Genomic DNA, 24,068 nt, shown 5'->3' on the forward strand with positions numbered 1-24,068 from the left:
TTTTACTATGATTTTCTATGTTTTATAACGTCAAGAATTTTCACCAAAATTATTTTATCTATATGCAAGAGTGTATCGCACACTTACACGTTCCTGAATGTTCCGTACGCTCAATGCATCTTAATTTTACGATAGTTACTTTGTGAAGAAAGTGAAGGACGGTCATGATCTGATAAAAAATACTGCACAAATAGTAAAATGCCTGAAAATGACGTTCTATCAATAAATTAAAGCATTTGTACAGATACATTGCGCTGTGTGTCATGTATCATCTAAACACAACACGTTTACGAGCATGTGCATAATGTATTAGACTATAAACAAAGTAAAAACTAGTGGTACACTAACACAACACGGCTAAGCAACATGACTGGTAGTGTACTGTAGACGCAAAACTTTTAATTAAAGCTTCTGTCTTCCGTTCTTTTTTGATGAGCATTTCTTTATTTTGTAGTGGAATGGTTTTTGGTAACAGATACTTTGCTATTTTGCACTCACGTGTGGTAATGAATTTTCTCTAAACAGACTTTTATGTGTACGGTATATAATTAGTTTAATACTAACTTCGTGATATATGAATTTCAAACCCAGATTTTAAACCATATTTTAAAAGACTGAAAATATCTTAAATGAACTTCGTAAAACATATGACTGATATTTGCAAACGTATTAACAGAGAAAATGACGTGGATAGAAAATGTGTAAGTGTAAAAGCCCACAGTAAATAATAAAATTACGCACGGAGGTACCCAAGTTCTGTTACGGTGAAAACAAACTAGCGGTGTCCACCTGATAAACAGTGACCAATCGTCTATTGCGGAAGATAATTAGTGCATCGTGTGTAATCGTATCCCTGGTGGGGTGTTAAACGAATATTAGGTAACGTAAACAGCATTACTGCCGGATACAGGGTGTACACTTACATCGGGAACGAACTGAAACCACTTCGTTCATGAGGGTGTGGTGCCGAAAGGGCTGCAGTGGATTCCAATGAATAACTCAGAATGCATCTCTCCAACACTGACCCTCACTAAAAATGTTCCACATCCAGTAAACACGGTGTTCCACGTCTTATGGTCGCGCCTGAACTAAGGTGCACCGTGCCAAAAGCAAAATGTAACTGTCGTCCAACTTCGGTGTAGTGCACTTATTGACCATTCAAAATGTACAAGTTAATTTACGTACAAGAAAACAGAATGAGCACATAACATTTGTGTGAATTCAACAACTTTTGACATTTGTAGATAAGGAATCTACTATCCAGAGAGAAAATGAACTTTCAGCTTAGACTGAATTTGTATTATTCCTATGCTATGAAAAAGTCCTAATTTTTCCAGTTGACTGAGTACCATAAAAAGATGAATGGTTGTAAATTATAAACTTATGTTACTACCTATTGTAAGGAAAGCAATCTAATATTTATCTACCGTAAATGTATTTTTCTATGCATTTTAATTCTGTAAGCACCACAGATGTGCACCCTTGCAAACGACTTAAGCCAATGTACAAATATTTCGTGAACAGCAGAGCCTCGGCACAGTTGCACGAATACAAGCAGGCACTAAGGTGACAGCCAGGAAGACAGTGTGCCCGTGCACTGCGAGCGTTCCCAGGAGGTGAAGCCAACCAGCCTGGCGCCGCCTAGTGACGTCACGCCGATCGTGTCTGACGTTATAACCTGCGACTGACAACGTGATCCGCGTCTAACGTCAACCGTTGGATCGACTCATAGTCAGCCTTGTGCCGCGTGCACAAACCGTCTAGTCTTTGGAATCGACGGCCAGAGCTTTGTGTCGCTCATACGATATGTTGATATGTGTTAAGGACAAATTTGTGCCAAGTACTTCATGATTAGATGAAACGTTTAATGAAATTGTTTTTTATTGAACAAGAAAAAGACATTTACATATTAACTAAGAAAAAGACATTTACATATTAACTTTTCTTTTCGATGTGTAAAGGCTGAATGATTACTCGCAACGAAGTGGCGAATAGTATCGTAGTCACTCAGGAGGTATTGTAATACCCCTTTTACAAAACTGTATTTTGTGTAAAAATTTGTCTAAAAATTTTTTGCGATCAAGAGTTGATGTTCATATTTGCGTACCTGTGTTATAAAAGAAGGCGCAGTCTCCAAATTTCTTTTACAGAGCAGCTACGAGACGCCTGGATGTTCGCACTTGTCTTTCCGTCTTCAGCCTCCGCAATGTAAGCTTCATGGGCTATAGGTGTAGTGATTTCACTATATATTAACTTACTTCGTGTTACGTAAGTGCTGTTATATTATAAATCCTCCAGTCCACACTTTCGACTTTATTATGCCTTGTATAACGAGTCCTGTTTTCTAGCAGGGAAAACGCAACACTAAGATGTGGTACCGATTGGCGAGATGTTGTTACTAATTTACAATGCCCAGTTTTAGAGCCTCTAGTCAACAAAATTTGTAAATTATTTGAGTCGGTGAAGATGAAAGCCAACTTACGAAGTATATGGGAAAAAATCTCTTATTCTGATTTCTCATATCCAGTTCAGGAAAAAAACTTCGTAATTATGCCACAGATCGTGCACAAGGTTTGAAATAAACGTACTTCCCTATCTTTTATTATTCACATTTGGTCTATATTCCCTTTTCCTTTCTACTAATAGGAATAATTTGTCCATGAAAATAATAATTAATTTTCCGAATTGCTGCACGGAAACCTTATGAACTTAGTAATGGTTTTATCTTGAAAAGTTCTGCAAAAGTAAATAATCTTCATAGGTCTGCCACCGGATCACGTTGTGCAAATTCCACAATATTTCCTCGGAGCAACTGTCCGACAGTCGTACCTAGCCACCAGCAAGGTTGGAGGTGGAACCACCTGAAGATGTCGGACTGTTGCTCCGAGGAAACAATGTGGAATTTGCACAACGTGATCCGGCGGCAATCCCGTGAAGACTATTTACAACACATCCACCGGGAAAGCTTGAAGAGTTACTTCTGCAAAAGTTTTATTATTCTGGTCTAGCGGAGAAGCGCGAATTTGAATGTCAGTTTCGAGTGAAGACATTGAAGAGTTTACTTCATAATCAGCCTTGCGCAGAGTTCACAAATAAATATTTTCTTTGAGTGCTTCACACCTGGCTTCTTTTTTATGTGGCGAAATTTTTGTGCGTGGAGATAGTTTCAATAATTCTCAACGCAAGGGTTTTGGGACATACAAACATACACACATCGACTTGTATAGAGATCTAATGACTGTGGGGGCCAGGGGCAACGTGACAAACCAATATGGTCACGTAGTCCTCGGCAGTAATGTGACGCTGCAGCCTATGCTTTGCCACGACATGGCTGCACAAATCGTCACTGAAACCTTGGCATGTTTTGCTCTTTGGACTTGAACGCGGTCACAACCTGGAAATAGTGTGAAACAAGACTTTTCCGATAAAATTACTTTTTTCCATGACTCCTTATTCCAAGATTTATGGCTTCTCGCCACATTTTCCTATTACCGGCGTTCGCATCTCTGATGATGGAGTAATTTTAAAATTCCTACTTGCCCTGTAGTTCTCTGCCTACGGAACACTGTTCGAGCTATATTGGTGCAGACAGGGTTCGCGAGTGCGACATTCAGCTCTATAGTGACTTTTGCAGCTGTCGTCCTCTTCTTTTTCGTCACAATCCTCTTCAATAGCCGTCCATCAGGATCACTCAACACATACTTTCTTTCGCGTTGTGACTTAGCGGATGATCTTTTTCCCCTTTCCCTGTATGCGGTATAAATCTTCGATGCGGTGCCTCTTTGAGCACCAAGACTCAGCTACTTTGATTATGGAGTCACCCACAATTTGCCCATGTTCGAATTCACTTAGCTCCGACATTATGCACTCGCGACTAGACAGAACATAGTCCTGACTACGACTGACACTTGTTGTGTGACGAGGACATTGCTGAGGTGCCATCTGTGGTCAAATACAGTGGTGCAACCTACAGACGGCTAGCATCTGCTTTTATATTCAAGCATACACTTCTCACACATTGTCCAACTCCACTGTATTTTTCGTTTCACTTGTCACACACGTGTAATAATAATGCACAGCGCATCTTCCTGTAAATTCGAATCTTAACCGCACAAACGGAAGGTAACAGAGAGACGCCAGAATGTAATAACAGGCAACTTTCCCTGTCCTCCGAGACCGCGTACGTCAGCTGCAGCCTCCATCTCTAAGAGTGGCGCCGTATGCGCGACTGCATTACCATCCAGCAAAACATTCAGGGATTTACACCATCTAACAGTACCGTCCCTTTTCGAGTGCGAACTGTATTAGGTTCCACGAAACGACTTTGTACGACATCCCAGGTGCACAACATGTCATGTATGGAGGGGGCTTAAATAATGTGTTGAGTTCGCAAGTATTACAACATAACACAAAACAGTTTATTGATTCTAATAAATTATCTGTACATGGGATGAGTTGTGTCTTTGTAGTCATGGCACACGGATGTGAAGTGGAGCGGCAGCACTGATGCTGGTTTCGTAGTCACTTAGTGTTAGCACGCGCCCTCAGGCAAGCGTAAGCCAGCAGGTGGAAGATGAAGAACAGCGCCAGCATGATGCCGATGTCGTAGAGGAAGTGGCCCTCGGCGAAGCTGTACTGCGACAGCACCTCCGCGCCGTCCGTGGCACATCCGGCACCCATCGCACCAGCGGGCAACTCGCATGCTGCAACGAGAGAGAGACAGAGATCAAGCACGTCATGCTAGCTCAGCAATTCTCCTTTCACTATCACGTAGGTTCCATACAAGTAGTGTAATAAACAGTTGCAAAGATCCCGTATTCTCACATGTTTTATTTACTATTTTTTTATATTTACAAGTTTCTAGCATACAGTTGCAAAATATGTATGGGAGCTGGATATACCTCCTAAACTACTCCTCCCTCATCTCTGTGTCCATCACTTCCTCCACTTTCTGCCGCGCGGAGTGGCCGCGCGGTTAGAGGCGCCATGTCACTGATTGCACGGCCCCTGCCGCCGGAGGTTCGAGTCCTCCCTCGGGCATGGGTTTGTGTGTTGTTCTTAGCATAAGTTAGTTTAAGTAGTGTGTAAGTCTAGGGACCGATGACCTTAGCAGTTTAGTCCCATAGGAATTCACACACATCTGAACACTTGAACCTCCAGTTTCTCTCTGTCCGTCTTCTCCTCCCTCCCTCTCTTTCTCCAACTCCTCCTGCATGCTCTCTCTGTCCATCTCCTTCTTCCCCCCGCTATTTCTACTTCTTCCCTCCTCCACCTCTCTATCCATCTCCTGTTCCCTCGTCTCTCTGACCTTCAGTCGTGTTTATTGTTATTCCAAATTCAGATTCGTTAGGAATATCCTAAGCACAAACCGATGTACCAGAAATGGAACTTTTTTTATTTATTGCGAAACTCGAATGCGAGGAAGAAAGCAAAGTAAAATTAATCTTTGCCTGCTGACAATGTTTAATGGATTATCATTGCTGTTCATGTTGTGAGCGCACGCTGGCCGTGAATCACTACCAGTTGGTCGGCAGCGATCTCCAGATAAGCCCTCGTTGAGAAGTGCGTTTCAAATTAACCGGGCTGAAACTACACTCATCTCGAGGTTACGTTCAGTTTAATCATTCGTGCCACTTTTACAGTACATATCAAGTTTCAGTGTGTGGCATATGGGGCTTTTCTGAATCAACGTGGAGCTTGAATTGGGTTTGGAAGAATTATCATACCCAACAATAAACGATGCAGCTTGAGATCCGTTATTAACTGTTGTCAGTTAAAAACTTTTTACTGTCTGTACCGTAACATCCTACTGACGGAACACCTAAATTGTTAATTGACTAAATGAATTTTCTTTGTGGCCTACGACCATTTTATAAATTTAAATTTAGCACTTTTGCATAGGCTACTCATAATCTATCAAAATGTTTGCTAAGAAGTTCTGCTCTGAATCTCTTTATTATTTCAGATGAGGAAATTGCTGAATTCATATTTCACGATCATATGCACAGCTACGCTGACTACACGCAGAAAATCACAGGCATTTCCATAACCTGTGTCCTCTCTACTTTCTTGTCAACGTTCACTATCTCCCATATCTCTCCTCGACCTTAATGCTCTTGTCTGAACAACTTGATAGAATACCATGTCTCATCATAGAAAAATCCTTTCTGTCCCATTCCATCGTTTAGCCACGTTATCGAAGTCCTCAGTGGCGCGAACCTGACTCAGGAACAACCGTCCGCTTTATTTTAAGGAACTGAGTAACAACCTTCAGCTTTAGAAGAGAGTTAAAGACAAATCTACTAAAGCAACAATAATGATTACAATTGTCATTGTATGCACTCGTTTATCCTTGTATATCCTTCTTTACAACCAATCTTCCACATTTCCCTGTATTCTTTGCTGGTGTAGTCTCCTTGTAGATTTACATTTCTTAAACAAGGTTCGTACTTCTTCGGAGTCAAACACTTCCTGCCTTAGTGCCAAAAAGAATGTGAAAAATCTTAAGGTGACATATGGTACGCGGAGAGAGGTGTGAATTTAATGCAAGATTCCAACGGACTGTTAACGGCCGGTGAAGAACAAAAGGAATTCATTTTGCATATACACTGCATTCACACATTTGTTCCGTTATTAATACTAATATGTCTTCAATTTAAATATATTTCAGCACATTTTCAAAACGTAGACAAGCTGATTTCAATTGATTACGCCAATAGAAAACTATACACACTTGTATCAGTATTTAAGTCTTATTGAGATATTTATGTTCATTTTGGCATGTGACAATGTTAATTAATTGTAATGAAATTTGGAACGTTATCAGAACATGCCAGAAGTAAAAAATACGGAGGAGTGTGCTCAAATCAGTTGCATTTTCATATATACTGATCAACCAGAACCTTATGACCACCTACGTAATAGTTCATACGTCCACCTTTGGCATGGTAACAGCAGCGACGTGGTGTGGCATGGAAGCAGTGAGGCTTTGGTAGGTCGCTGGAGAGAGTTGGCACCATATCTCCACACACAAGTCACCTCATTCCCGTAAATTGCGGGGGGGGGGGGGGGGGGAGGGGAGGGGGGGGCGATGAGTTCTGACGCTACGTTCAACCACATCCTAGATGTATTCGACTGGGTGCAGGTCTAGTGAGTTGGAGGTCCAGCACATCCACTGGAACTTATCACTTTGTTCCTTGAACCACTCTACGACACTTCTGACCTAGTCACATGGCTCATTATCTTACTGAAAAATGCCACTGCCATATGAAAACATTATCGTCATGAAGAAGTGTACGTGGTCTACAACCAGTGCATGATACTGCTTGGCCATCATAGTGCCTTGCAAGAGCTCCGCTGGATCTACGGATGCCCACGTGAATCTTCCCCAGAGAATAATGGAGCTGCTTCCAATTTGTCTCTATCCCAAGCTGTAGGTGTCAAGGAGGTATTCCCCTGGAAGGCAACAATTCCCATCCTCCCATCGGTGTGATGAAGAGCGTATGGATATTCATGAGACCATGCAAAGGTCTGTCACTGCTCCAATGTCCAGTGCCAGTGGTCTCGTGCCTATTTTAGTCGTAGTTGCCGATGTCGTGGTGTTAACATTCTCACAAGCATGGGCCGTCGACTGTGGAGGCTCATCATTAGGAGTGTTCGGAGCGCTGTGTGTTCAGAAACACACATCATTAAAGCCTGTTGTTAGTTCCACCACACTTTGCCGCCTGTCCTATTTTACCAGTCTGCCCAGCCTAGGACGTACGACATATGTATTGAGGTGCAGCCGGCCAACTCCACGACGTCTGGACGTGGTTTCACCACATGTTGAAGACGCTCACCACAACACTCCTCGAACATCTGAGAAGTCGTGAAGCTTCCAAAATGCTCGTGTCGAGCAGCCAGGACATGACAATCTACCCTCGGTCAAACTCAGATAGATACCGGGCCTTCCCCATTCTACTCACGGACAGCACGGTCACTGGTGCTACAAGCACCTTTCATGTGTCTGACAAGCAGTCATTCCGCGCCAGGTAACGCTGCTGTCGCCTGGACAGGTATATGTCAATACAGGTAGGTGGACATAAAGATTTGGCAGATCAGTGTAAGGACGACACTTATACGCTGCGCATTAGTATTAAAGGATCGCTTTTTCCAAACCCTCGGGCTCGGCGGCGCTTCAAACAGCAAGGTATCGACAGATGCGGAAAAAAGACAACAGCTCAGAAGTTCATCTCAAGCGTAAGGGGGGTAATGGTGTCCCATTGTCACCAAATTGCACAACATTTCTGCCCAATGCCACCGTGGTCGTGTCTAACGACGTAAAGGTCCTCACCCACTCTTTTCAAGCCTCCACGATGGAGGTCAGAACGGCGACACACAGCGTTGAAATCAAGCTGTTTTCTTCTGGTTTGCAGAGGAAACGATTTCAAGTGCACCGCTGCTCAGAATCGACAGGCATCAGTGGGTGGCATATATTGCGTCAATGAAGTCATCTCTTTACCGGGGGCGTTGATTCCAGCGTATTTCACAGTCCAAAACTACGTTCCTCAGTACGACGAACGACGGGACGACGTTCTTGGGAACGTTTGAACCTGCCGACACCCTGCACGTTTCAGCTCCTCTCTAAAGCAATTGTGGGGCTGCATCACCGTTGAACGTGATCGCACCACTTTGGAGCGCAGCGTGACCGTAATTATTGCTCTGGTGTACAGTCTGTAACCATTATGGATCGTTGAAAAACCATTCGACGAAATCTGAAGCAGAACAGCGTGGTTATGCTTTTTCAGCACTCCTGTTTCGCGCCCTCTTGTGGTGCGGCCACAGAGAGCAGCGACACTGAAACATGCGTGAATACAATGGCAAATGGTCCTCTCAAGATGCCCCAGTTCGGCAAAATCATCGGTGACACCCGTCAACATTTACTGAGAATATCAAAAATGTGCCTTTACAGAGAAAACCTGCGAAACAGTCGTCGACGCCTGCAAGCAGACCACCATTTGATACCACTCCGATGCCACTTGGCTGGCATGGAATAGAAGAGAAGAGCAAGGACATCATCAGTGAAGAATAAGCGCTTAGGGATACGAAAGGGGAAGGAAAGGAGGCCCCCAGGTTAAAGCGACAGATTTCAATCGGCTGCAACGAACATGCAGTCTGAAGATCTAAAGGGAAACAGGAAGTATTGTACTGACTGTTGACACAAATGATTCAAATGGCTCTGAGCACTATGGGACTTAACTTCTGAGGTCATCAGTCCCCTAGAACGTAGAACTACTTAAACCTAACTAGCCTAAGGACATCACACCCATCCATGCCCGAGGGAGGATTCGAACCTGCGACCGTAGCGACTGTAGACACAGAACGGTATCAACTGAGCGCCAACGCTGGTTGCATATTCTGAAGCTAAATCCTTGATTGTAAAGAATTGAGCGTAGAAAAACAACATATACTCAGGTGTAACCACTAATTTGTTAGCAAGACACCCACCCAGGCGGAAGAACGGGGGAAAATTTGTGGCTTTAAGCATCCGTTTCAAGCCTGTTGGATAAGAACAAAAAACATAAGGCTACGTAAATTTTCCGCGCGTATTAATTCGTTATATTTTTGATGGGTCTGCAGTAGTCATCTTGACACAGTATTTTAACGATTCGGCTGGTGTTCAAGTGATATCACTGTTAGCGAGATGGACTGCTAAGGCATTGTGTCCTGATGTATCACCCGACAAGAATATAAAGAATTCAGAACGTAGTTTCAACCCCATCAGGTGTCATATACAAGGTTAGGCACGTCAGGCAGGATCCTTAAATACATGCAGATGGAGTAGATATATCTAGATGCGGTTTCCGGTAAATTATAGCGCACAGTATGTCGAATGTTTTGACGTATACAGGTAAATAAAACGTCTATAGCTGCGAATTATGACACTGGCTTTGTACTTTTTAATGAAAATCCACTGCTGTCCAATGCTTAAGGATTAAAGTAACTTTCGTATAAACATCACTGCCACTTAATATAGCTCGATGAAACTTGGACCATACACAGAAAGAAATGCTTCAGTATAGCATAGAAAGCAAATGAAAGAAGTACAAAATGAGACGAACAGAAATGGCCATTTTACGCAAAGACAATGGTTACACTGAATCACCACCATTTATGAAGGTCCCCTGGACATTACGAAAGGTAGAACATGGTTCATAATAGGATGTATGACCATCACGGTCGGTAATGATGCAGGTGGTAGGGTTTTATTCCTCCACCAGTGCAGTTGACAACTTCAGGACGATCGTTGGTGCATGTGAAGGTCGTGCAATACGTTTCGCCGAGGTATCAACACGTGAATGATGGGATTTACGCCGGGGGAATGGGCAGGTCCAGTTCATTCTCTGGATACCTTCTCGCTCAAAGAGTCCCTCGACCACCGCTGTCCTATGCGATCACACACTGTCACCCATAAAATTGAAGCCAGGACCGAACGATCCTCTGAAAACACACATACGGAAGGAGTATAATGTGACAATAACGTTGACCGGCGAGTATAGGGTGATAAAAAATGTCGAGGTCCGTACACTTGTGCAAATTATGGCTCCTCACACACCGTAACAGGTGAACCACCAAAACGATCATTATCGACAATGTTCATGGGAGCATTATGTACTCACAACTCTCGCCATATGAGAGTAGGCTACGTCCAGCACTGTCGAACGTGATAGATTTTGTGGTCCAGGTGTTATGGTATGGGGAATCATAATTCTCCATGGTCGTACCGATCTCAAAATCTTTGAATACGATACACACATCAGATGACATTATTGCGACTCTGTGCGTCTTCGCCATGTGCTTCTTTTGGCGGACGCAATAGGTCCTGATTTCATCTTTATATACGAAACTGCGCGAGCGCATTGAATTGCTCGGGTGGAAGAGTTCTTGGAATGCAAGGATATTCGGTGAACGGACTGACCGGACCGTTCCAGCGCCTTAAATCCCATCGAGCACGTGCACCGTAACTCCTTACCAATATTGTGGCAGGCACGAGAGAACGTTGCGGAGCATGCATTTCCGTCCGTAGACAGCACACACAACTATCGAGAACCAAGTCCAGCCTTTTGTAAGGTCTAGAGGATCTTCATAAATCGCTATGAGTTTGGTGTAATTATTTCGCTGAATAAAAGTGTCATTTTCGTTCGTTTCGTTGAGTATCCCTTCAGCTACCTTCTGTACTGTACGGTAGCAGTTCTTTCTATGTACGGTCCAAGTTTCATCGAACTACGTTACTTGGCAGTGACATATCAAGCCAAAGTTACTTTCGTTCTTAAGCTTTCATACCAGTCTATATATTCATTCCCGTGTAACAGGTAATAGTAAGATAATAGCGCTGTGAACTATGGTCCCGCCGTCAAGACAATGTTTCTCACACGTGACTCAGGTGCGTTTTGTGGTCTTACCTGGGCGCTTTAAGCCCGTACGTCTGTTCTGTCGTTCTAGTGATCAGGCAACTTTTTCATGAAACTATTCAGTCTTTAACAATGAACAATGCATTCGAAAACTGAGATTATGGTTTTGTTCATGGCGAAAGTTGCCCAGCTGTTGGAGCAGTTGAGATTTAGTTTCCTGAAAGTATTCCGGTCAAGCGAATTCTTCGATATCTTTCATTGGAAATATTTGAAATAACAAAACAAGAAACTGAAGGCTTGGTAAATAAGATACGCCAAAAGAAAAGAAAATAAACTGATTAGAGAAATATAACTTTGTAGCAGCAGTAATAAACAAAACCACATGTCGTTACTGCGAGACAACTGAAATGTTCGAATACTATCAGAAAAAGACGTGTTCTGTGAGCACTATGTATTTCATCTCTTCGACATCTAACTCCTTCAGTGCCTTCATGGTAATGATTGTCTAAATCGGTTAAAGTTGTCCGAATGGTGTCTGCGAAAACTACGAGGTGGAAGATTTTGTAACGAATGAACCAGCCATGGGCAAATCAGTCTTCGCGATATTCACTATGATCATTTGAAAAACAGGCTGCCTGAGAGGAGCAGACGTATTTAGCGACCAGCTCAATGCGGTGCAAAATGATGTTCGCGATAAAGCAGAGCGTTTTCATTGTCAAATGTTATGCGAAGCAGAACTCGTGGAAAACATGCGTAGAACTGTTTGCGCCAAGAGTTTAAGAACTGAAATGCTTTGGTCAAACCTCCAGCATATTCTGCAATGCAAAACGTGCGGAAAAACGGAGCGAAACAGACTCGGTAGTGAATACAAATCATAACTATCCGAAAAGATTTCTAACACCTAAAAACATTACTCGAGAGAAGGGCACCCGGAACCAAGTCAGCAAATTTCAGTGCCTTTTATCTATGCAAGTGGGAATTAGGAGATTGCAGTGTCAAAACATTATCGAAAACGACTTGCACCTGTATCTTTAGAAAGTTACTGTTGGGAATCACTTAAAGCATCCAGACCAACCTTCGCGTGTTCAGTTCTACCGGCGGTACCTGACACAAGTGGCATCGGGACCGTCAATTTTTTGTTTCTGCAGATGAAGCCTCGTTCAGCCAGTCAGGGTAAGTGAATTCGTAGAAACTGCACCATCAGAAAATCACCTTCGGTAGCTGCTGTCGGTAGCTTGCTGTCCAGGTTTCGAGAGGGTGCGTTTCTGGATGAGGTATTGAATATATTACTTCCCCCTACTTATACCTCCAGAGGAGATCACGAATGTAAAATTAGAGAGACTCGAGCGCGCATGGAGGCTTTCCGGTAGTCGTTCTTCCCGCGAACAATACGCGACTGGAACAGGAAATGGAGGTAATGACAGTGGCACGTAAAGTGCCCTCCGCCACACACCGTTGGGTAGCTTGCGGAGTACAAATGTAGATGTAGAAGAGCCATTACATAATCCCAAGATCGATGTTTGTTGTACAGTGTCTGGCGTCTGCATCTTAAAACTATCCTTTCACAAAATCGTTAATGCTACACGGTTTCTCCAGAAACTTTTTACCTCATATGTGGATCAACTTACAGATGATGAGTGACTGTATCGATATTTTCAGCTCGACGGGGCAACAGTACATACCATCTGGACAACCTTGTCATCAGTGCTTAAGGTGTTCGTTGATGAGAGAAAAATCAGCAGATGCAGTGAAGTCTCCTAACCACCTCGATCGCCTGACATCTCTCCTTGTAATTTTTACCTTTGGGCCAAATTGAACGGTCAGATTCATTCAAATAATCCTCACACGTTGGAAAAGCTACAGTAGAACAATGAAAACGCTACTGTGCTATTCCTCAGGCAGAGTTGCTAATCGTGTCTCACAGTTCTATAAATAGAGCACAGCGCTGCATCGACAATGGTGGCCATTTCCAGAAACTTCTGTGATGTTTATTAACAAGCCTGAATCCCGAGTCGGTCTTACTGAAACATCCTCGGGCCGGTTTTCTTTCGTTCACGACGTATTTTTATCATCCCTGAAACTCTGTGTCATAATTACTCTGTAGCAGTACGAGTAATATAGGAGTTTGAGACCTTTTGCTATTCAACTGTCAAAACCTAGTAGCTTTAGCAGACGACTTCTCCCAGGGGATCGGGTTTGGATGTAAGTACACTTTGGAGATTATAAAAACAGTCATAGATTGCTGATTTGTAATTTTTTTACTATTTGTTGCCCCCCCCCCCCCTCATCAAATAATGTTAATGTAATGCCAGGGCCACATCTCACGTTAAAATTAATGCCAACAGCATGTGTCACATCGATAGGAACATCAGAACGGAGTGTACTTAAGTACGACGACAAAAGCAGTCATAGCAATAGAGAAAACGACCACGCGTATATACACTCCTGGAAATGGAAAAAAGAACACATTGACACCGGTGTGTCAGACCCACCTCCGGACACTGCGAGAGGGCTGTACAAGCAATGATCACACGCGCGGCACAGCGGACACACCAGGAACCTCGGTGTTGGCCGTCGAATGGCGCTAGCTGCGCAGCATTTGTGCACCGCCGCCGTCAGTGTCAGCCAGTTTGCCGTGGCATACGGAGCTCCATCGCAGTCTTTAACACTGGTAGCATGGCGCGACAGCGTGGACGTGAACCGTATCTGCAGTTGACGGACTTTGAGCGAGGGCGTATAGTGGGCATGCGGGAGGCCGGGTGGACGTACCGCCGAATTGCTCAACACGTGGGGCGTGAGGTCTCCACAGTACATCGATGTTGTCGCCAGTGGTCGGCGGAAGGTGCACGTGCCCGTCGACCTGGGACCGGACCGCAGCGACGCACGGATGCACGCCAAGACCGTAGGATCCTACGCAGTGCCGTAGGGGACCGCACCGCCACTTCCCAGCAAATTAGGGACACTGTTGCTCCTGGGGTATCGGCGAGGACCATTCGCAACCGTCTCCATGAAGCTGGGCTACGGTCCCGCACACCGTTAGGCCGTCTTCCGCTCACGCCCCAACATCGTGCAGCCCGCCTCCAGTGGTGTCGCGACAGGCGTGAATGGAGGGACGAATGGAGACGTGTCGTCTTCAGCGATGAGAGTCACTTCTGCCTTGGTGCCAATGATGGTCGTATGCGTGTTTGGCGCCGTGCAGGTGAGTGCCACAATCAGGACTGCATACGACCGAGGCACACAGGGCCAACACCCGGCATCATGGTGTGGGGAGCGATCTCCTACACTGGCCGTACACCACTGGTGATCGTCGAGGGGACACTGAATAGTGCACGGTACATCCAAACCGTCATCGAACCCATCGTTCTACCATTCCTAGACCGGCAAGGGAACTTGCTGTTCCAACAGGACAATGCACGTCCGCATGTATCCCGTGCCACCCAACGTGCTCTAGAAGGTGTAAGTCAACTACCCTGGCCAGCAAGATCTCCGGATCTGTCCCCCATTGAGCATGTTTGGGACTGGATGAAGCGTCGTGTCACGCGGTCTGCACGTCCAGCACGAACGCTGGTCCAACTGAGGCGCCAGGTGGAAATGGCATGGCAAGCCGTTCCACAGGACTACATCCAGCATCTCTACGATCGTCTCCATGGGAGAATAGCAGCCTGCATTGCTGCGAAAGGTGGATATACACTGTACTAGTGCCGACATTGTGCATGCTCTGTTGCCTGTGACTATGTGCCTGTGGTTCTGTCAGTGTGATCATGTGATGTATCTGACCCCAGGAATGTGTCAATAAAGTTTCCCCTTCCTGGGACAATGGTTTCACGGTGTTCTTATTTCAATTTCCAGGAGTGTAAATATGCGCGGCCCCCACACATGGCGTCATCGCAATCCTTCCACTCTGGTAGATGACACATAAATATTTGTGTGTTGGCAGCACCCTCGGTAGCTCCCGTCAATCCTTACTGAGAATTTTAAAATCATTACTGTAGAGAGACTACGTGTAAAGTAGTCCTAGTCGCCAAAGTGGCTTCAAACTCACAGACCTACGACAAGCCGTTGAGCAACAAGGAATTATTATTAATAAGTTGTCGATTTTCAATAGCACAGCAAATATTTTAGTGACCTGCCAATTACAGACCTCATTAGAGTACAATAGGCATATTTCAGAATAGCCAACTCATTACCAGTGTAGCAAGGATTCAGACCAGTGTCAGCGGTATAGTCATCTCCACGATGACCAACGCGCTCTAACAGTGTGTTTCATGATTACAAGCTCAATGAAAGTCTTGCTGTGCAAATCACAACGCTCTGCTTTCAGTGTACCAGGCAATGAACGTGAAAATCATATAGCTGTCAAATTAAACCAATGATTTCTCATACAGTCATCACTTTGAAATGTGTGACTGGTACCTGACAAATCTAATAATTTCAGGAAGATTGTAAACATCATATTTGCTGTATCCAATCTACATCAAAACCGTTTGACAAGAAACAGAATGAGAAGATTTATTGCTCACTGAGGCGATGCACCAGTAGAACATATTTCACCAAAAGACACTGCAGCTGAAAAATAAATAAATGAGTAAAATAAAATAGAAAAGTAAAAACTCGTTAGAATTTTAATGCCATTGGCCATGTCTTTGCCAGCTTATGAGAACATCGTATTTATGAGTTCTTGCATTTTTGACATTTCGACCCTTCCGTCTGTCACACAGCGCTAAGTCACGATTAGGTTTATGAACCGTAGCCGGTTCTAATCAGCTTGAATATGGGAACTGGACAATCTCCAGGATTCGGCCAAAAATTAGAGATAAATTGATATATTTACTGGAAACAGACTTGCCTTAAGTTCATAATGGATGGGATTAGTTTAATAATATTTGTAGTGATCGCTCCCAACGTAAAGTGATTTGACTCTGGAAGCCCTAATGCATACCATCAAATTACAATCAGTGGTATAGCTTAAGACCGATCTGAAGTGCCGTTTCTGAAAAAGAACCACCATTCTATAGGGCAATCGCGAGAAACGTAATATAAATAACATAATTATATCAATAAATGTTTGAGGATGTATGAGTAGTGTCATACTTCAAACTCAATAGCAAATAGTTTACGTTACCGTTGAGGTAGGTCTTACCACTAGATGTAACCAATATAATAACTTTCTATAAATTCGTACGCTGTCGTGAAATTCAGTACGTTTACTGTCGTAGAAAAACTGAACATTTAAAAAATTTTCTGCATTCATTCCATTGCCACTAAAACTTCCCAGTAACTTCTGTATTTAATGGACGATACTCCTTCTGAACATTTACATATGACGAATAATAAATCTTATTAAACGAACGATAAGTTTCTTGTAGCACTAAAGATAAATCACATAATATGGTATACACGGCGTACATGAAATGTATGATGCTTAAATGCCGAATCCATGTTACAGTAAATGCCACGTATCTCGTTAAAACATTCACATCGAAGGAAAATGAACTACGCAACCAAAACGCCGGATACTATTCAGTGACACCATAAACCGTTTGTTGGACACAGCGCGTGAAATTCCAGTGTAACGAACGCATTTAGCTAGAAGTGGAAGAGAATTCTATTCAGTAACACAAAGTCATTTTTTTGCGTGCGAAACTTTAATTTTGCAGCTCACTGTACATTTAGCCACAGAAAAGCAAGCTATTTTTGCACGCTATACGGCAACGAGGAATTTAATCTGATTAAATCTCTCTTATAACTATTAGATCAGAACGTGCTACAGTGACTTCATGAATTCACTTTAGACATCGTAACTCCTCCGTTGCCACGCAATGAACAAGGAAAAAGTATATAAAGCTCTCGAGTTTCAACCGAATGACTTCGAAACCTCGCGCCACTTCGATGAACTCACTCGGCTGAAAATTTGAGAGCCTTATATTGGTTAAACCCGCAGAAAAAGGTCAGAGAGATATTGTGGAGATGGCATAAAGAATTAGCTTCCTTAGTTGCTGCTTTCCGATATAAAGCTGTGAACAGAAGCCGCCTCGAATCAGACTCTTGTAGGGAAAAACGAGCCTGAAAATTATGAGATCGAATATTTCTGCCAATGCGGTAGAGTACCCGGAGTTTATTGGTGCAAAACAGCACTTGCATTTAGTATTTGGCGAAGAGCGGGATTGTTACGGTAAACAAGCCAAGTGGGAATGTATTATTTCAATTAACTGTATAATTCATATCATTATAGCACATCAGAGACGAGCCACACATGTGACAGAGATCTACTAAGTGCAGCGTGCATGAAATAGAACAATAGTAACCTGTTACTAGAGTGCAAGGCTTGAAGAAAATAGCACGCCAGAAATCTTTGTCGGCAACGCTGGGAGACTAAACTCCTCTCAGAACAATCCTTAATGTCTCTGCCCACATTTCTGGTCCGTACTGTACCTACTTCTGACGTGCAATGGAAAGGACAATTAGAAGAAACTTAATCTAATACACAATCATAGCAGTTATACAGGGTGTTTCAAAGTTTTTGCTACGAACGCCTATAAGTGATAAATCACTGCAAGGGCAACAACTTTTGTTAGAGACCAAACTTTCCCTGACGCTTGCCATTGGTGGTAAGTGTTCTGTAGTATTCGCGACCATGGGACGACGATATTTCTTCGAAGTAACAGGTATACTAAACTATGTGTACAGTATACTACATGTCCAGGATATCGACAGAGGGATTTTTAACGTGAAAAACATAAGAATCAGTGTCTCCAAGTAGAAAAAGATATTTTTAAGTGAATCAACAACTTCAATTCCGCTCGGTCTTCCACCTTTCACGCAGAGCTAATTACTGGATGATAGGCCACACACACTGCATCTCAGGGGCATAATAAGTTTTAAATGATGCCCGACGTCGTCAGGAAATGTCAGTAAACGTTTTGTCTCTAACAAAAGTTGATCTCTGTAAGCCATCCAAAGTGTAAAACTTACAACTTTTAAGAATGTAAACTTGTTATGCTGTGGTACCATTGTCTGCATTACGTCTAACAGCAGAGCACATTTTCAGATGTGCTAGCAATGCATATTGTGGGTTTCTAGTAACTGAGGTGGTTATTCAATACAATGCAACAGAGCTGAGGAATGGTAACATTTTCTGACAGATTTTAAAACTTGGTGGTTGGCAGTTGTTGCAGGCACAAACTCAATGATAGCACAATGGAATACTTGTGTATTTCATTTTCATTACCAGAAACCATATACAATGAACTTTTTCGTCTCCGAAGTTCCAATTAACAAGATTTACGAGTTTAGCAATTTCTATCGTCTCTATCTACAATGTACGAGTATTTCCAGGTTGCAAAGCGAGTTTTACTACAGTGGGTTTACACATTTGTATTTTTTACAGTTGCCTAAATATTCTTGTACTGTTTCATCCACCGTTCTCTTCGGAGTATCCTAGTATACCCACCCAGAACTATGTGATGCGCTACATTGTTTCCGCTGCACCTCGGTGGACGAAGCACAGCTCGTGACAATATGCTCGCGATTTTACTAACGGCTGGCAAGCATTTTCAATTTCAGTTAATGTTATGTCAATTTGTCGTTAATTTATGTAATTCAGACACATCCCTTCTATGTCCATAAGAGTTAATCAGTCCGCCTCCAATCACAAGGAAGGTAACGCTCTGGACATTTTGACGAGTTTCGGGATGCCTGCAACGGCCCAGAGGCCGAGAAATGAGGTTAAGTGCAAAAAATGTGGTCATTGTACTCACAGCCAACGTAGCTGAAGTTAATTATGAGGAAACAGCGGTCTGGCTTAACAGCCAGACGGCGGACTGGAAGTGGGTCAAGTAAATAAAAGTCTTTAGTGTTATAACTGCAAAGATCAGCAGACACATTATACTGCAAAGGTCAGATGTCTTGGACTCACGTACCAACATGTTTTGTTACCCATGGACGTAACGCCAGTAGTGTAGCAGCGAGAAATAACTAAAGGTGCATCGAGGCGACGCCCTAGAGCGGAAGACACATTTTCGTGTCCATTTGAAAATGTGTGATAATTTATTTAGGTATCGAAATTCGAGTCCCCTTTTGAGGATAAAATATTCGTCAAAGATGTATACGATGTTACTTTTCCGTTTTGTGTTTCTGGTCATTTGTTTAACAACTGATTAACAATCGACTACCAGCATGGTTTCCTGAAAATGATAAGCCAGGTAACCATCGAAATACAGGATGTACAGCCGGCCGGAATGGCCGTATGGTTCTAGGCGCTACGGTCGCAGGTTCGAATCCTGCCTCGGGCATGGATGTGTGTGATGTCCTTAGGTTAGTTAGGTTTAATTAGTTCTAAGTTCTAGGCGACTGATGGCCTCAGAAGTTAAGTCGCATAGTGCTCAGAGCCATTTGAACCATGTTTGAAAAGGATGTACAAAAACTTGTGTCAGAAAGTATACATATTTGTTATTGACATCAATATATTGCAAAACATTAATTTCTACACGGGTCCGAACATCACTCATTCTGGAGGTATGAAAGGATGTATTATTCATGGCTACGACTTAGTAACACTGTTTCCATTGCACAGAAATGCGACACAGCAGCTCCAACGCACTAACTGAAAACACAAGGGACCTACGCAAGGTTCGGCCGATTCTTGTGAAATATTCTTTCCTAAATTTATTTTATTGATGAAAGGAGGCTGCAGATTTCTGTTTGCAGGTAACAGGAACCGAATGAGAGAATATTAGTATCTGTTAGCGATAAAGGAAAATCGTGTTTATCAAACTACGAATCACTCTTTGTCGTTGGGACTTTCAAGAGCTCGGAAAAACAGTTTGGACACTTGTTTATACTTCACGCTGATTTTACAGGTGCTTGGAAGCAAAAACACTATTTCAGTTCACTAAGTTTTGCTACTCTTGGAAAAGCGAGGAACATGCGATTCTTTTTAACAATTAAAACCAACACGCTTTGAGTGAATCCTGAGTGTCTCATTATGGAGTTCAAGACTGCTATCGTCCAACTAGCTGGAAGTTCGTTTCCTGAAACTGAGATTACGGAGTGCAATTTTCATTCTAATCATGTTCAATGATGCGGCCTTGTTCCTGCCTAAAACATAAATGAAGAAATACCCTTTTTTATATGGATGTGTTCATCTCTAGCATATCTTTCCCTGAAAATGTTGGATGACGGTTGGCCGTCTGTTCAGAAGAAAAAAATTGAAAGTTCAGAACCTCTATGAGTATTTCTGGACCAGTTTTTTGATAACTAGCATTTGCCATGCGATATGTGGAATTGCAGCAGAAGGCATCATTGGGCTCACAACGTGTCTGAAGAACGTAGCCGAAGGATAAATCTATTGATATCGAAAGTTCATCCAAATGTTTGTTCAGTAGTAAAAAAACAAACCTTCCAGAAGACGCATAGCAGCATGTCCACTAGTTTGACCGATTAATTTGTAATTTGGATGGAAAAAGAAGAAATTAGTCAGCAATTATGATTGATGAGTCCTCTGAAAAGCTTTAAAAAGACTGCAAATTGACGACAAGTCAATTTCTGACTTGTGTGGGCTACGCACGGAAATTACGTCACAACCCTACGAAATGTTTAATGCAAGGCATACGCATTGATATCTAGTAAATACTGTAAAAAAGTTTAGTGGTAGACGAAATGATACTACCTCCTCAAGGTTTTTCTTAGGAACGGCACAAAGTCAGCAAAATGTCTCTTGCAGTTTGTAAAATATTTGATTATGAAGACACCCAAGACTATCTCAAAGGCTGTGTGTCTTCCAGGGAATCACTGAGGCTATGCCCTTGAGAAATTCTTGGAATAAAAATTAGTATCGGTGGACACCGAACGTGGACCTACATCAATTAACTGTCCCTCCGTCTGAAAAGGTGTTGTAGACTACAGCAAGCTGTGCTACACAGCTACACTTTTTAGTAGTTCTGTTCCTGTGAAAAGACGCTTATCCAAGAAAGAGCCACAGGCTCCATGCAAGTATCACTCTTAACAAGTGTTCCAACTCTAAATATTCAGCTCCCTTAAGCTCCCATCTGTTATGTAACGTCATCTGTCTGCCTTCCATTACAATGTTGCGTCGATCTGTTTAATCCCTTGGAAACCAGAATAGAACTTGCTTGGACCATATTTTATGTATATGTTTGACTAGATAGACCACCCACATCCACTTAATTCATTTCAAATGAATCTACATGGTTCCAGAGGTCTTTTCAGGTCTCAAACATCTATGACATATATATATACTGACTGAAGAGGGGTTTTGAACCCAGGCCTCTCGCTCACTAGGCAAACGGACTAACTGGATAACAGCTACGCCCGTCTGCACAGGCTACCTTTGCATGCCTCCCTCCTCAATCGTAACTCCCATTCACTCCTCAGCCCATCTGGTATTCCCCGTAAACAGCATTGCTGAGGTTCTTCAGTTGTACTGAAATAGCACCTCAGCATCGAACGAAATGGGGAATCCTGCCTGAAACCTAGGCATAGGTGCTGCAACCAAATGAAACTATATGGTCCCAGAATTTTTTTCAAATCTCAGGCATCTATGATAAATGTATATAGATTGAAGCCACGAGTGAGTGCTGGGATTCGAACCCAGGTCCCTTGCTAAACTCTACTGGTAATGACTAAATCCTTTCCAATACGTTCTGTCCTCTCCTAGCAGTTCTCAACACGTAACTCTCTCATCTGATTTCTGAGTCACCCTCAGATTTTTCAATGTTGTCTGATGAAATGTCAGTGTCGGACTGTCATACATGAAGCACATATAAGCTGTAAATTTCTCGTTCCAGATAAATCGAGGGCTTAGTTTTGAAAATGTATTTAATTTTTATAAGCGCCCGCAAGGTCGTTTTATTCTTTTGTTTATTCAATGTCGCCAACGGCCTTGCCGCAGTGGTAACACCGGTTCCGGTCAGATCGCCGAAGTTAAGAGCTGTCGGGCTGGGCTATCACTTGGACGGGTGACCATCCGGTCTACCGAGCGCTGTTGGCAAGCGGGGTGCACTCAGCCCTTGTGAGGCAAACTGATGAGCTACTTGATTGAGAAGTAGCGGCTCCGGTCTCGGAAGCTGACATGGGGCAGGGAGAGGGACTTGCTGACAACATGTCCCTCCATATCCACATCCAGTTACGTCTATGGGCTGAGGATGACACGGCGGCCGGTCAGTACCGTTGGGCCTTCATGGCCTGTTCGGGAGGATTTTAGTTTCGTTTATTCACTGTCCAACCAGTCGTTGCCTTAATCTGCCTCAGACGAAAAAGAGAACTCATTCTCTGCTGGATTGTTTTAATTATTTTCCTTTTAGTAACTTTATTGTTGTAATTGATTTTAGACATATATTCACACCCGCTGCGCGTAGTTCTTACTTTGCTTGTTGAAATTCATCTGCTCTGTAGGCAACCAGTGCAATTTCGGTAACAGAATGAAGATGGTCCATGTATGCTCCTCATACAACGAGAGTGCTGTCCCCAGCGGTCTGCGGCAACTAGTGCCAACGAGGGATACTTGGATGGCCGCAAACAGCCCTGGGCTTCAAATACCTATAATTGAAGTTATAGAAAATTGTTCACACCTCCATTACAGCTCAAAATACCTACGAACTGCGAAGATATCATATCCTACATTGATTGAAATTAAGCTTAAGGAGAAGTTGAGACAGGCAGGTACCAGAGATGTAACAATATCGCAATATTCTCATAACAGTACAGTGAAAAATGATGTAAATATGTCACAAGATTCACATAAAGGCACAGTGAAAAATGAGGTTAATATTTTAATACATTAAAAAACAAAGTAGATGAGCTTCTGGTTTGTTTAGAAGATTTATAAACTGAGGGTGGAATAAAAGTACTATGCCTGTCTGAACATCATATAGTCCCCAGAAAGGAAATGGTAAATGTAGGTGGATATAAACTTTCAGCACATGTAAGCAGAGACACTATGGACAGAGGAGGAGTTGCCATTATGTTAAAATCAGTCATTGTGTGAAAAATTTGGAAACTAAGAAATTTTGCATAGAGCAACATATAGAAGCATGTTCATGTGGGGTTAAACTAAATAATGGCACTTTTATACTTTTATAATTGTAGCCACGTATAGGTCCCCACTGGGAAATTTTCAGCTATTTTCGAAAAACGTGGATTCTTTGTTGTGCTACCTGTGAGACAAAGGAAGCAAATTATTATTTGTGGGGATTTGACTGTAGATTTTCTGAAAGTTTCGAGTAGGAAGCTTGACCTTGAAGTATTACTTGGCTCTTTCAATTTGACATCAGTTAGTGATTTTTCTACTTGGGTGGTCCAGGAAAGCAACACACTGATAGATAACATTTTCACAGACCAAGATAAATTTAATCAAATAAGAATGGTCTGTCTGGTCATGATGCTCAGCTAGTTACAGTATATGACATAGCTCCACACAGTAATGCAAAGCAGTTCTCCAAAATAGTTCGTTACATTAACGATTTAACAGTTCAAAATTTCAGGAAAAGCTCCCAACAGTTAGACTGGCATAAGGTGTAGAGGGAACATGATACTAATTTAAAATTTAACCTATTTCATGATACTTTTGTGAGTGTATTTGGAAACAGTCTCCCTGAGAAAACAGTGAAATATAATTGTAAGAAACCATGTAAAAAGTCATGTCTTACTAAAGGGATAAAA

General features: G+C 42.7%; 1 protein-coding gene across 2 annotated transcripts in view; it reads right to left on the bottom strand.

The window, feature by feature from the left end:
* Positions 1-1,863: 1,863 nt before the first annotated feature.
* Positions 1,864-24,068, bottom strand: part of LOC126251619 (protein scarlet-like) — a 414,928-nt gene continuing 392,723 nt past the window's right edge. For both annotated transcript variants that reach the window (XM_049952160.1, XM_049952161.1), the window contains exon 14: positions 1,864-4,703. In XM_049952160.1, the coding sequence (XP_049808117.1) occupies positions 4,522-4,703 (182 nt within the window). In that variant the 3' untranslated portion in view covers positions 1,864-4,521. The remainder of the gene's footprint in view (positions 4,704-24,068) is intronic.

The sequence above is a fragment of the Schistocerca nitens genome, chromosome 4 (genome assembly GCF_023898315.1).
Source record: "Schistocerca nitens isolate TAMUIC-IGC-003100 chromosome 4, iqSchNite1.1, whole genome shotgun sequence".
In the NCBI taxonomy this organism is placed as follows: Eukaryota; Metazoa; Arthropoda; class Insecta; order Orthoptera; family Acrididae; genus Schistocerca; species Schistocerca nitens.